The 14,374-nt window shown below is 43.9% G+C and overlaps 1 protein-coding gene across 3 annotated transcripts in view; it reads left to right on the forward strand.

Annotated features, from left to right (window-relative positions):
* Positions 1–11,842, forward strand: part of FLRT2 (fibronectin leucine rich transmembrane protein 2) — a 117,854-nt gene extending 106,012 nt beyond the window's left edge. For all 3 annotated transcript variants that reach the window (XM_068254535.1, XM_068254537.1, XM_068254536.1), the window contains exon 2: positions 9,068–11,842. In XM_068254535.1, coding sequence (XP_068110636.1) covers positions 9,470–11,476 — 2,007 coding nt within the window. In that variant the 5' untranslated portion in view covers positions 9,068–9,469 and the 3' untranslated portion in view covers positions 11,477–11,842. The remainder of the gene's footprint in view (positions 1–9,067) is intronic.
* The last annotated feature ends 2,532 nt before the right edge of the window (positions 11,843–14,374 follow it).

Here is a 14,374-nt window from a genome sequence, read left to right on the forward strand (position 1 = left end):
AAAATAAACTTTCATTTTACCTTGTATTTTACAATCAAAGTAGTTTTATTAGCCTGTTTCAGCAGCCTGACCATCACCAGAGATCTCAGGAAGCTAATTGTTTTATTGAGCTAATTACCCAGAAGTAAACAATAGCTCTTCATCAACAAAGGGGGTGGGTAATTAGGACTGTTTGACACACACAATGTCTTTGAAGAAACAGTCCTAATTACCCACCCCCTTTGTTGATGAAGAACTATTGTTTACTTCTGGGTAATTAGCTCAATAAAACAATTGGCTTCCTGAGAGCTCTGCTGATGGTCAGCCTGCTGAAACAGGCTAATAAAACTACTTTGATTGTAAAATACAAGGTAAAATGAAAGTTTATTTTAATAATGAAACAGATTGTTGGCATGCATTTTTCATGTGCTATAGAAATGTCCTGAGTGCTAAAAAGGTGCTCGGTTCACTTTAAGAGGAACTGCAGTGAAAATAACATAATGAATAAAATTAGCTTATTGTTTACAATATTAGTTTATAGATTATATAGTCAGTATTTGCCCATTGTAAATTTTTTTCCTCTCTCTGATTTACATTCTGAAATGTATCACTGGTGGTGACATCTTTAGTTCTGCCAGGTGATCTGTATGGAATGTTCTTACTGAGAGTTCTATGCACATATGGAGTTATTGGTTGCTTGGCAGTTGGAAAAAGCTGTTATTTCCCACAATGCAACAAGGTTCACAGACTGCAAACTGTCAGGACCATGGTCATGATATCACACTGGGAGGGGTTTCATCAGAATATCAGCCATACAGACCCCCATGCCACAACTGAATACCGAAGCAGCTCGGGGTGACGCACAACTTCTACGAAAGTATAAGGGACTAAAAGAGGCTGAAAAGCCCTCCTACTAAAAAGCCAACACTCCATGTAGTTTTCCATCTTAAAACAGAAGGTATTTGCGATAATCTAGCTTTAAGTGAGCAACTGTGGTCTCCTACAATGCACCGCTACTGAATATGCAAATTATTTCTTTATGCCCCTGAAAGCCAGACTAGCATCCAGAAGCGCTGGTGTATAGCAAGCCTTCAGCTTATAAAATGTGCAGAGCCGCATCAACCCAACATGCAGACAGCCTGTTGCAGACTGTTGGTCTTCTTCAGTGCATGGCAGGAATTGATATGGCTCTATGGGGATAGGGCTTGGACCAGAACAACAGAATACCCAAACTTCTAGAAAAGTATAGGGGGACTAAAAGACTGTGATGAGCTATTGGAGTAAAGGTAAAGATTTCCTGTGGGAAAGGGGGTATCTGCTACTGATTGGGATGAAGTTCAATCCTTGGTTAAAATTCCTCTTTGAGTTTCCTCTCACGCCGGATAGAGAACTGAATCAGAACTGTAAGAAGCTATTTAGAAGTTTGTGCATGTAAGAAATAGTTTTATACAGTTCTGTATCATGCCTGAAAAAGAAACTTAATGTTTTAAAAGCTTGAAAGAAAATCTTGTAGAGTTAATCAACTTCTGTTGGTATGTCTTTGGGTTTTCTCCATGACAAACACCGGACCACATACTAGTCTTGGAGACCGACCTTCCAATTTTGAAGCAATGCATAGGAGGGGATGGCAGAGAATGAGTTGACTACATAGTATCATGGAAGCAACAAACATGAGCTTGGACAAGCTTCAAGAGGCAGTAGAGGATAGAGGGGCCTGGCCTGCTTTGGTCCATGGGGTCCAAAAGAGTCCTGCATGGCGACCAAACCACAACAATATGGTTATCAGTGTGGCGGTGCGTATGCTATTTCTCTAATATGTGTGTAGACTGCACAGGAGTTTGGCCACCTGCAGAATCTGCTGTAGAATTCTATATTTAGCCAGAGGTTTAACACGCTTATTTAGCTGTAGGTTTAACACCGCGTAAAGTGGCTTAATTCGCCCTGTAGAATCGTGTCCTGTTTGAACCCTCCCCTGACCGTGGGCCAGGCTACCGGTAATCATGTGTTTCATAAATCAATCCCGTTGATTACTCATATTTTGCCCCCGCACAGAAAATCACTACTGCTGCCACTGCAGGCCTTTCAGAACTGCAAAAATGAAATGGAAGGTTTAAAAAATAAAACTTGGCCTCTGAAGGGCCTTTAACGTTGTACTCCGCCCAGCCAGTCATTTTCTTTTCCCGCATGGGTGCCACTACGCTGGAGGGAACAGGTAGTGAGTGGGTGTGACTACAGTGACTATCAGCAGGAGAAACCACTGCACCCTTATGGATGATTGGCTGGACATCGGTTACAGGGGAAGTGTTTTGTTTTGTTACTTCTGACTTTTAACAGTCTGGAAATGCACTTCAGGAGTGGGTGCAGCCCCCACCGGGCTGTGGGTTCATCCAGGATTGTTTAGTGCCATACTCGTGTGCTGCACCTGATGAAGGACCTGCAAGTCCGTAACATGTAGTGCTTCTGTTCCGCATAGGAGGAGGTTCTTATCTTACAAATGTTATCAGGCATCAGCTCAATTGCAACCAGCCCGACCATGGGTTTCACACAGACATATGACGCATGCTCCACCCGCTGACATATGACGCATGCTCCACCCACTGACATATGACGCATGCTCCACCCACTGACATATGATGCATGCTCCACCCACTGACATATGACGCATGCTCCACCCGCTGACATATGACGCATGCTCCACCCGCTGACATATGACGCATGCTCCACCCGCTGACATATGACACATGCTCCACCCACTGACATATGACGCATGCTCCACCCGCTGACATATGGCGCATGCTCCACCCACTGACATATGACGCATGCTCCACCCGCTGACATATGACGCATGCTCCACCCGCTGACATATGACACATGCTCCACCCACTGACATATGACGCATGCTCCACCCGCTGACATATGATGCACGCTCCACCCACTGACATATGACGCATGCACCACCCGCTGACATATGACGCCTGCACCGCCCACTGTTTACTATATCCAGAGTCAGCGTCACGTAGGAGGCCAAAAACATGTTTACGATAACAGAAGTTTTATTACATCTGGGTTTACTATACCAGGCGTTGCTCCCATAGACTTATAATGGAGCTTGGGCGGGACCTGGAGAAGTGGTTTACTATACCCGAATGTTTATTATAAGGAGACTATACTGTATGTACAAGTTTAACAATATCACCTAGGAGAAAATTGAGGAGAAAACGGTAAAGTGGGCCAGGATGAGAGGAGAATGTTGAACGTTGTTAGCAGAGCAGAGTTTGTATTTATCCGTGTTGATACCTGCAAAATACAGATGTGTATAAAGGAGTCTTTGCTTCTTCTTTTTTCTTTATAAAAAAAATAATCAAAAATATTGCAGTTTGTTTGTGTGATCTTCAGTGGTTGCAAACACAATGCGTTTTCACTGATGGAAATACAAGAGAAGAGAAATCCCTTTCTTATACGGCGTTATCGTATTCACAACGCGCTTCTGCCTGGATAGCATCCGTGTTTTTGTCTAGGGAATACATTTCCTTCTCTCTTCGCACATCAACTTGTCTGAACACCCAACGCAGAATTATGCTGCATCACACACCTCCCCGCTCAGATCGTGTTCGCAATAACAGGTTTATCTTCTCTACCATCTCAGGAGATCGGGATACGTACATCGTCTTACACGCTACGCTAGACGAACCCTCCAATTCCTCCAGTAAACATTTCTAGATCTGAGAGCAGCTTTATTGCAAATGATACATTTTCGGGAACTGCAATTTTTTTTTTCTTTTTAAACGACAGATTCCACATAATACTGTAGCTGCTGTGTGTTATTGAGATGCTGCGATACACAGCTAGGGAATAATCTATTCTCACAGGACAGCTAGTTTTCCCTCTTAAAGGATACCCGAGGTGACATGTGACCTGAATGTGCAGTGCCTAGCATACAAAGAACTATGCTGTGTTCCTTTTTTTTCCTTCTCTGCCTGAAAGTGCTACAGTGTGACCCTCGCTGATAAGAAATTCCAACTATAAAACACTTTCCTAGCAGAAAATGGCTTCTGAGAGCAGGAAAGAGATCAAAAAGGGTCAATAGTTCATATTTGTTAGCTCTGGCATACTTCAATGATTGTGTCATTGAGCAAAAACAATAAAACAGTTAAAACCTAAAAAGTAGATTTAAACATAAAATAAAACTGTGGAATATCTTAACCTGCCTGGCGTTCTATTAAAATCGCCAGGCTGGCGACCAGACGTGTTTTTTTTTTTTAATAAAAAAAAAAACTATTGCATGCAGCCCACTAGATGGCGCTCCTAATGCGTACTTCTGATCGCCTCCGGCGATCAGAAGTAACAAGAAGGGCCGCGATGAGCCATGGCGACGAGCAGAGTGACGTCATGGACGTCAGCCGCCTCCGATCCAGCCCTTAGCGCTGGCCGGAACACAGGAGGACGGGGGAAGCCTCGATAGGATCCGGAGGCTTTCCCCACCTGAGGTGCGTACCCCCCAGGGGAAGTTTTTCTCGTTACAGGTTTTCTTCAAGGTACATACATAAGGTACATACACACGTCTGATATTTCTGAACGACTTGTCGTTCAAAACGGTCATTTGGACGACAGTTTGGCGTGTGTACAGACGATCGTTAGACTGATAACAGCAGTTTTGACTGATCCGCTTGATGGATCTATGGACTAACTGTCGTCAAACGGTCCGTACATGTGTACAAATGACTTGTTTTTTGAAAGTCTATTAGTTTGACACTGAAAGACATTAAAAAAAGTCGTTTGATCAGTCATTTGATCTAGCACATTTTTCTATCCAGTCCATTCACCATTCAAACGACCTGTAAATTAGCTGTAATTAGCATTTCAAACGTTTTGACGTTTGTATGTGCGAGGAGTCTGAACGACTTTTTGTTTGAATGACAAGTCATTCAAACGATCAGTTTGGGCATAAAATCAGACGTGTGTACGCACCTTTACAGGGACAACAAAGAGTGATTTGAATATTCAGCAGTGGTGCATTGTGGGAGACATCAGATTCTCACTCCAACCTGAATAATCACAAATGCCTTCTGTTTTAAGAAGGTAAGCTTCTCTTTTTCATAACCTCTTAGTAAGGAGGCTTTTTTGGACTCTACTGCTACGTACACACATGCGACAACGATCGTTCGTTGTCAATGACGAACAAACGTTTAATTGTTGATAGAACGACCTAAGTAAAGTTAGTTTTAAAAGGTGTGTAACGATCAGATTGTTAGTACGAAAGTTACATCACGTAAAAGTAACTATTGCGCCTGCGCATAAAAATGAAAAGTTCCATGGAGAAATAGTGAAATGCGCATGTCAAGCCTAGTACGAACGACCGTTTCCAACAATGTACTACTTTTGCAAACGATCGTCGTTGGAAAAAATCCGCCAAGCTAGATAGTTCGTTTCTAACGATCCAGCTCGTCCGTCGTTAGACTTAATGGTCGTTGGCTGCTGTTTTTTAAACGATCGTCATTTGAAACGATCGGGGAACGATCGTTTCAAACGACCATAGTCGCATGTGTGTACGCACCTTAAAGGATACCCGAAGTGACATGTGACATGAGGAGATAGACCTGTGTATGTACAGTGCCTAGCACACAAATAACTATGCGGTGTTCCCTTTTTTTATTTCTCTGTCTGAAAGTTAAATATCAGGTATGTAAGTGACTGACTCAGTTCTGACTCAGACAGACAGGAAGGGACTACAGTGTGACCCTCACTGATAAGAAATTACCCTTTTTACCGCTTTCCTGCTCTCAAAAGCCATTTTCTGCAAGAAAGTGTTATGTAGTTGCAATTTCTTATCAGTGAGGGTCACACTGTAGTCACTTCCTGTCTAAGTCAGGACTGTGTCAGCCACTTACATACCTGACATTTAACTCTTTCAGGCAGAGAAAGAAAAAAAAGGAACACAGCATATTTATTTGTGTGCTAGGCACTGTACATACACGTGTCTATCTCATCATGTCACATGTCACTTCAGGTATCCTTTAAGGCCTAGTGCACACCAAAAACCGCTAGCAGATCCACAAAATGCTAGCAGATTTTGAAACGCTTTTTCTTATTTTTCTGTAGCGTTTCAGCTAGCATTTTGCGGTTTTGGGAAGCGTTTTTGGTGTAGTAGATTTCAGATATTGTTACAGTAAAGCTGTTACTGAACAAAAACGCCTGCAAAACCGCTCTGAACTGCCGTTTTTCAGAGCGGTTTGCGTTTTTCCTATACTTTACATTGGAGGCAGAAACGCCTCCGCAATCCAAAATCTGCAGCAGACCGGGAGTAAAACGCCTCCCGCTCTGGTGTGCACCAGCCCATTGAAATACATTACCCAAGCGTTTCCACATCCGCAAGCGGATCGCAAAACGCAGCCGAACCGCTCTGGTGTGCACTAGGCCTTACAGCCCCTTACACAATCCTGAGAGTTCTTTTTCCCCCATGAGCTTGCTGGGCAATCTGTAACTCTATCCTTACAGGTGAATATTGGCCACCGTATTGATTGATCGCATTGTAATCTTTAGCTGAACACTTTACCAGATTTGCTGGTGGGAAAACAAGAAAACCTCCAGAAACAAATACTTGGGGAACGGTTCCTAAATGCAGAACAGTCATTAGAAAGAAGAGAATCTTTGCAATCTTTAAATAGTAGCATATACATTATTTTTTCACATGCCTCAGTGTTCTCCCCAGAATTTTTTTTCCAGCCGGGTGGCATGAAAAAGTAGCCGGGTGGGGCAATATGAGAAATGCAGGGCCGGTGCTCCTGTGCGCAACCCTGGTTATAGTATAGGAGGAGGTGAACCGATGGCAGCCGGGTGCCCATCAAAACTAGCCGGGTGGAGCACCCAGCTAAAAGAGCCTGGGGAGAACACTGTGCCTAATAATTTGTATTTCTCAATATTTATGATCACATTTTAATTTAAAAAAAATGGCGTGGTTTACTTTTTTTTTATTATTCACTATGATTTAATCTATTTTAAAAATGCATTTACATGTCGGCAAGGCTCGAGGGCCTTTTCACACTAACGTGTCATGTGTTTATCACACCTCTTGCGTTTTGCTGATCGCAATGGTGCCGCCATGATAATAGTAATCATGATACCCCTCGTACACTAAGTGTGATTCCATCTTGGAAAAAAAAAGGAAAGTGCAGGTCCTGCAACGTTTTTCCTGTGTTTGTGATTGTATCCAATGAAAAGATTAAATATGATTATTTAGTATTTATATAGCAACAACATCTTCCGCAGCAATGTACAGAGTACATAGTCTTGTCACTTAGCTGTCCCTCAGAGGGGCTCCCAATCTAATCCCTACCATAGTCCTATGTCTATGTATCGTATCGGGTAGTGTATGTATTGTAGTCTAGGGACAATTTAAGGGGAAGCCAATTAAATAAAAAAGAAACAAGCATGCAGCCAATCTCATCAGAAACGCCTGATCTGCTGCATGCTTGTTTTGAGTATATGGCTAAAAGGATTAGAGGCAGAGGATCAGCAGGGCTGCCAGGAAACTGGTATTGCTTAAAAGGAAATAAATGTGGCAGCCTCCATATCCCTCTCACTTCAGTTGTCTTTTACGAGAAAAAAAAAGCTATTAAAGGATACCCCAACTGAAATTCGACATGATGAGATAGACATGTGTATGTACAGTGCCTAGCACACAAATAACTATGGTGTGTTCCTTTTTTTTCTTTCTCTGCCTGAAAGAGTTAAATATCAGGTATGTAAGTGGCTGACTCAGTCCTGATTCAGACAGGAAGTGACTACAGTGTGACCCTCACTGATAAATTCCTCTTTTTATCTATTTCTTGCTCCCAGAAGCCATTTTCTCCTAGGAAAGTGTTTTATAGTTGGAATTTCTTATTAGCGAGGGTCACACTGTAGTCACTTCCTGTCTGAGTCAGGACTTAGTCAGCCAGTTGCATACCTTGCATAGTTATTTGTGTGCTAGGCACTGTACATACACATGTCTATCTCATCATGTCACATGTCACCTCGGGTATCCTTTAACATTCGGAAGATTTTTCTTCGTTGTTTTTTAATATAGAATAAACCACAGATATTAAACACTTGAAACTCGGCAGACACATTTTAATAACACGCTCTGAGATAGCTTTACTGGGATCGAAAAGTGTTAGAGTAGAAGTGATTCAACAAACCTAGGTTAAACTTTTTAGATTTCTTTGGTGGCAAAAATAAGCATTTCTCAGCTGGGTCATATTGGAACATGTGAAAGTTTCATGTTAACAGTGTGTCTTATTACTAAAATAAAAATTCCATTGTACTTCCTGTTACATTTAAACATTTGTTAGAAGCTTTTACTTCCACCGCCTGCTGTCGTCAGAAAGAGCAGACAGATGAGGACTGCTGTAATTCGCAGTAGCAATGAGCACACACAAGCTTTCATCAGCATGGTGGGGGGATAGCACACTGTACTTCAAACATTTTAGAGAAGTCACATTATATAACATTCACACTTTCCCCGTGAAAAATTATGGAAGGGGGGACATGGCAGCTCCTACAGCTATTAGAAACAGGATAAACTGTGTAGAAAAAAAGCTGATTGGATCCCTTTTATTAGTGTTGAGAGATGGCTGCATATGAGATGGCAGAGTGGTGGTCGGTGTCCTAAGTGAGAGGGCTCGTTTCCACTAGTGCGGCGTGCGTCTCGTAGACGCACGCCGGCACTGAGCGGGTGGGCGGGATCGCAGGCGATTCCCATCAGCCGTGCCATGCACGGCTATGGGAATCGCAGCCTCCGCCGCGAATTCTGTGGGGGTTTCCGGCCGAATCGCTACTGCAAGCGATTCGGCCGGCGGCGCCGTTGTCCCCTATGGCAGAGTTTCCCCGCGCGATTTGCCTGCGGGGAAACTCTGCGGATTCGCGGCCGTTTCCGCGAGAGTGGAAACGGGCCCAGAGAGTATGCTTGCCTGAACAGGCCCATCCCTTATAATACAAACTTTTGAATTACTGTCTGTGATGCCTTTGACGTTCACTGCTCTTGACTTTGTTTGCTGACAAATGGTTGGAGTGCAGATTTACTGACGTTGATTCTTTTTTTCTTTGGCAGGTTAGACAGCTGGGAAATGAAGAAGTGAAGAGGGTGTCACAAGGCAGAAGCGTTCTCCTCTGAAGAGCCAGCAGATCACCTCCCCAACCAGCATCGTGCCAAACCACCAGCTCTCTTTCATGGACATTATCCTTTCCTGGTGGACACGACAACGGGACTACAAAGTGATTAATGAGCTCCTCTGTTGGGTTGGGCAGAGCGCTAGCCCCAGCTAATGAGACTACTGCATCTCCATCCATGGCTGGAGGCGCTCTCGTCAAAGGATTACAGCACCTTTGGCTGTGATGAGCTTTATTCTTGCCAGATGGCCGGACAAAAGCACATTAAATGCTGAGATTTGCACTCCCTGTTTGCTTTTGCACCTCTTTTTAGCAAGGGCCTTTTAGTTTTGACAAACCAGAAATGGGCCTTCGGACAGTTCTTTGGCCCAGGGACTGGGTGTCCTTCTTGAAATCCTGGATTTTGTTCTCCCTCGGGCTGCTCATTCATATAAACCAATCTTTGGCATGCCCGACGGTGTGCCGCTGTGATCGGAACTATGTCTACTGTAATGAGCGGAGTTTGACCTCAGTGCCTCTTGGAATTCCGGAGGGTGTTAACGTACTCTACCTCCACAACAACCAAATTAACAATGCTGGTTTTCCCGCGGAGCTGCACAACGTCCAGTCGGTGCATACGGTTTACTTGTACGGCAACCAGTTGGACGAATTTCCCATGAACCTTCCTAAGAATGTCAGAGTGCTCCACCTCCAGGAAAACAACATTCAGACTGTTTCGAGAGTGCCGTTGGCACAGCTTTTAAAACTGGAAGAGTTGCACTTGGACGATAACTCCATCTCAACGGTAGGGGTTGAGGATGGGGCATTCCGTGAAGCGGTGAGCCTAAAGCTGCTTTTCCTATCCAAGAATCACTTGAGCAGTGTGCCGGTCGGCCTTCCTTTTGGCTTACAAGAGTTGAGGCTGGATGAAAACCGTATAGCTAGGATTTCTGAGCAGGCCTTTCACAACCTGACCGGCTTGGAACGTTTGATCCTGGACGGCAATCTCCTGACCAACAAAGGAATTTCCAATGGCACGTTTAGCTACCTGCCTAAGCTTAGGGAGTTTTCCATGGTACGTAATTCTCTCACCAGTCCTCCTATCGATCTCCAGGGCACCTATTTGGTAAAGCTCAACCTGCAGGACAACCAAATCAACCATATCCCAGTGTCAGCCTTTGCCAAACTGCACAAGCTCGAGAGATTGGATATTTCCAACAACCGGCTACAGAGGTTGGCTAGAGGAGTTTTCGATAACCTAACCAACCTAAAACAACTGACTGCAAGGAACAACCCTTGGTTTTGTGATTGTGGCATTCGATGGGTCACCGAGTGGCTAAAGTCTCTTCCAGCTGCCATCAACGTTCGTGCATTCATGTGTCAGGGGCCGGAGAATTTCCGAGGAATGGCAGTTAGGGAGCTCAATGTGAATCAACTCTCCTGCCCAACTACTACTCCCGTCTTACCACCTGTTACCCAGCCTCCTCCAACCCTGGCCCCAACTACCCTTCCCACAACCATTTTTGTCCCTACTCCTACTGAAGCACCTACAGTCCCAACAACAACCACTCCCTCTCCCACCCTACCTCCCGTTACCCTACCTGAACCAGAGATAATAATCATCGAGAAAGTGACCCCACTGACCCGAGAACGACTCCAGCTCTCCATTCGCTCTGTGAACGACACCTCCATCCATGTCAGCTGGCTGGCCGTGCTTCTGGTTGTCTCCTACAAGCTCACTTGGGTTAAGATGGGGCACAGCCTGGTGGAAGGGATTGTTCACGAACAAATAGTGAGTGGCGAAAAACAACACTGGAGTCTGTTGAATCTAGAGCCCAAATCCACCTACCGGATATGTCTGGTTCCCTTAGACGCTTTCAACAATTATCAGGCGGGTGAAGAGACTGTCTGTGCCGAGGCGACCACAAAGACCTCACCACAGAATAACGGTAGTAACACCCCCTCTAGCCACGAGCAGGCCACGATTCAGAGCATCGGCTCCCCTTTCCTGCTGGCAGGGTTAATCGGGGGCGCGGTCATTATTGTACTTGTTGTCTTGCTCAGCATCTTCTGCTGGCACATGCACAAAAAGGGACGCTACGCCTCCCAGAAATGGAAATACAACCGAGGCCGTCGGAAAGACGATTACTGCGAGGCGGGCACTAAGAAGGACAACTCCATCTTGGAGATGACGGAAACCAGCTTCCAGATCGTCTCCTTAAACAATGACCAGCTCCTTAAAGGAGGTTTCAGACTTCAGCCCATATACGCCCCAAATGGGAGCCTCACATACACAGACTGTCACGTCCCGAACAATTTGAGGTACTTCAACAATAGCAGCGTTCCAGACTTGGAGCACTGCCACACGTGATGGCGTGACCACGCTAAGGTGGCGTGACCGCGCTAAGGACTTCTGGGTACCCATGCCAAGCAAGGAAAACAAAAGACTAAGACGGTCTCTGCAAAACAGAACTGAACAAAGACACAACAAATGAAACAAATTTACATTTGATAAATATTAGGCGGATGCGTTTGTGCATCGGAAAATATCTGTAATTTATACGGTGTACTATATAATGGAATTTAAAACAAAACAAAAAAAAAGTGCTATCTTTTCTATTCCCAGTTCATTGCAGACGGTTTTGTAACTCTTTGCTTTTTAAATCTTTAAAAAAAATTGCTGAAGTATTGTACAGGAGATGTACAATAATAACCAGTTTGCCATGATAACGAAAGAGACCAGTTGTGTTTTGTTTTTTACTTTTCTCTTTTTCCTGATTGCAGTAACACTTTTACACACATATTAACTGGTGGAGATGCCCAAAATGATTTCAAATTTCTGCAAACGCTTGAAGTTTAAAATGTAGTTAACAGCTTCCAGACCGCTCTAATTGAAATCTATGTCCTGTTTGGGACCTGTTATTGCCTACCGGGGCATAGACTTCAATTACCGCACCGCATGCTACCACCGCTCTCCCGCCACTGCAGCCCACTCACTCTGCTGTCGGTATGACAACAGAGCTCTGTGAGGCGGTCATAAGATGATTTAATTGGCTCCTGATCCTGTGATCACTGTGATTGGCTCACAGGGTCAGAAACCAATAAAATCGGCCTCTGACAGGCTAACTGAGCTCTGCTGTCATATTAATAGCAGAGTGAGTGGGCTGCAGAAACAAGGGAGTGGTGCAAACTGCGAGAGAGACTGGTCCGTGCGTCGTGACGTTGGTGAGCCCTGTTTTCTGACCAAAATGTTTCTGGTCCTTGAAGTGAAAAGACTATGGAGGCAGCCATATTTATTTAATTTTAAACAATACTGGTTGCCTGGCAGCCCTGCTGATCTATTTGGCTGCAGTAGTGTCTGTCAGATCTGACAAGATTAGCTGCATGCTTGTTTCTGGTGTGATTCAATGTCAAACACCTGATCTGCTGAATGCTTGTTCAGGGTCTATGGCTAAAAGTATTAGAGGCAGAGGATCAGCAGGGCTGCCAGGTAACTGGTATTGCTTAATAAATAAATATGGCAGCCTCCATATCCTTCTCGCTTCAGTTGTTGTCCTTTACAGTGTCGGCTGTGTAGTGGGAGAGGGGGTCTTGAGTCAGATGTCCTTTAAGGTGTCAGGGACTGCTGGCCCGGAAGCGCTTAAAGTGTACCTGAGACGAAGGTGGGGGGGGGTAATTATACATACCTGGGGCTTCCTCCAGCCTTTTTGTTCCCTCACCGTCCTCCTCCAACTCCTGTTTCTTCTGCAATAGTACTGCGAAGGTACAGAACGCTCCCGGTCACTAGAGCGCAACTGGAGGACATTCCAGGGCCACTTGCAGAAGAAACAGGAGGGGGAGGAGGACGGTGAGGGAGCAATAAGCCTGGAGGAAGCCCCAGGTATGTAAAATTCCCCCAACCCCCCCTTCCCCTTTGTCGCAGGTTTACTTTAAAGAGGAACTGTAAGGTGGAAATTAACTCAGTCCTCAGAGAGGATAAAGTCCTGCAGCCAATGCAAATCCAGCTGAAAAGGTGAAATCCCTCCCACTCAGTGACATCAGTCCTAGTCTAGGCTTAAAGGATACCCGAAGTGACATGTGACGTGATGAGATAGACGTAGGTATGTACAGTGCCAAGCACACAAATAACTATGCTGTGTTCCTTTTTTTTCTTTCACTGTCTGAAAGAGTTAAATATCAGGTATGTAAGTGGCTGACCCAGTCCTGACTCAGACAGGAAGTGACTACAGTGTGACCCTCACTGATAAGAAATTACAACTATAAAACACTTTCCTAGCAGAAAATGTCTTCTGAGAGCAGGAAAGAGATAAAAAGGTTTACTAGTACATAGATTTTAGCTCTGGCATACTTCAATGAATGTGTCATTGAGCAAAAACAAAACTTTTAAAACTTAAAAATTAGATTTAATCATAAAATAAAACTGTGGAATATCTTAAAAAGTCATTTGTAGGAGAAGGAAGATGGATAGAATCATTTATTTTATTCGTTTTTCACCTCGGGTGTCCTTTAATTAAAATTCAGCCTTGGATCCACATGCACAGCCTTGTGGGTAATGGCATCACTTGCAGCTGCTTCCTGATTTTTATTTACAGTATTATTTTTTTCAAATATAAATTTCTTATTTACTTTATCAATATAACAATGAGATACCATGTCCAAGGGCAAGAATGGACAATTAGGACAATTTATGGTGTGGCAATCTCTGGGCAAGGAACACATTAGGCAGAAACGCTAGCGTTGGGGAACCGCTAGCATTTTTGCTGCTAATGAAAGTCTATGGGCTGCAGGTAAAAAGGCATACATGGAAAGCACACAATGTATCTCAATGGAGACGCAGAGGAATGCGGTTTTACATGTTTTTGATTTTTTTTTTTTGTATGTTTGTTTTTATGTTACTGTATTTTATTCCATTGATCACGGAAATTAATAAAAAAAAAAAAAAAAACACGAAAAACGCATTAAGAAATGCAAAATTGCACAGTTCAGAAAACTCGTGGTTAGGGCCTGTACACACTGAAAATCGCCAAACGCAATCACAAATGCAATGCAATTTTAAAATTGTCTGATTGCTGCGATGTGTTTGTGTTTTTCCTGTGATTGGTGATTGCCTAAAAGTCCTTTAACAGGAAGTTGCAAGGTCTTCTGGGATTTGCCCTTGAAACAATGCAATACAACTGCATTGCGTTTTTGTATGCGTTTTTTTCAAACGCAGTGCTCAAAGTACTGCAGTCACTGCGATTTTGTGATTTTCTAAAATGGCATCGTGCCA

This window comes from Hyperolius riggenbachi, chromosome 9, assembly GCF_040937935.1.
Source record: "Hyperolius riggenbachi isolate aHypRig1 chromosome 9, aHypRig1.pri, whole genome shotgun sequence".
NCBI classification, from domain to species: domain Eukaryota; kingdom Metazoa; phylum Chordata; class Amphibia; order Anura; family Hyperoliidae; genus Hyperolius; species Hyperolius riggenbachi.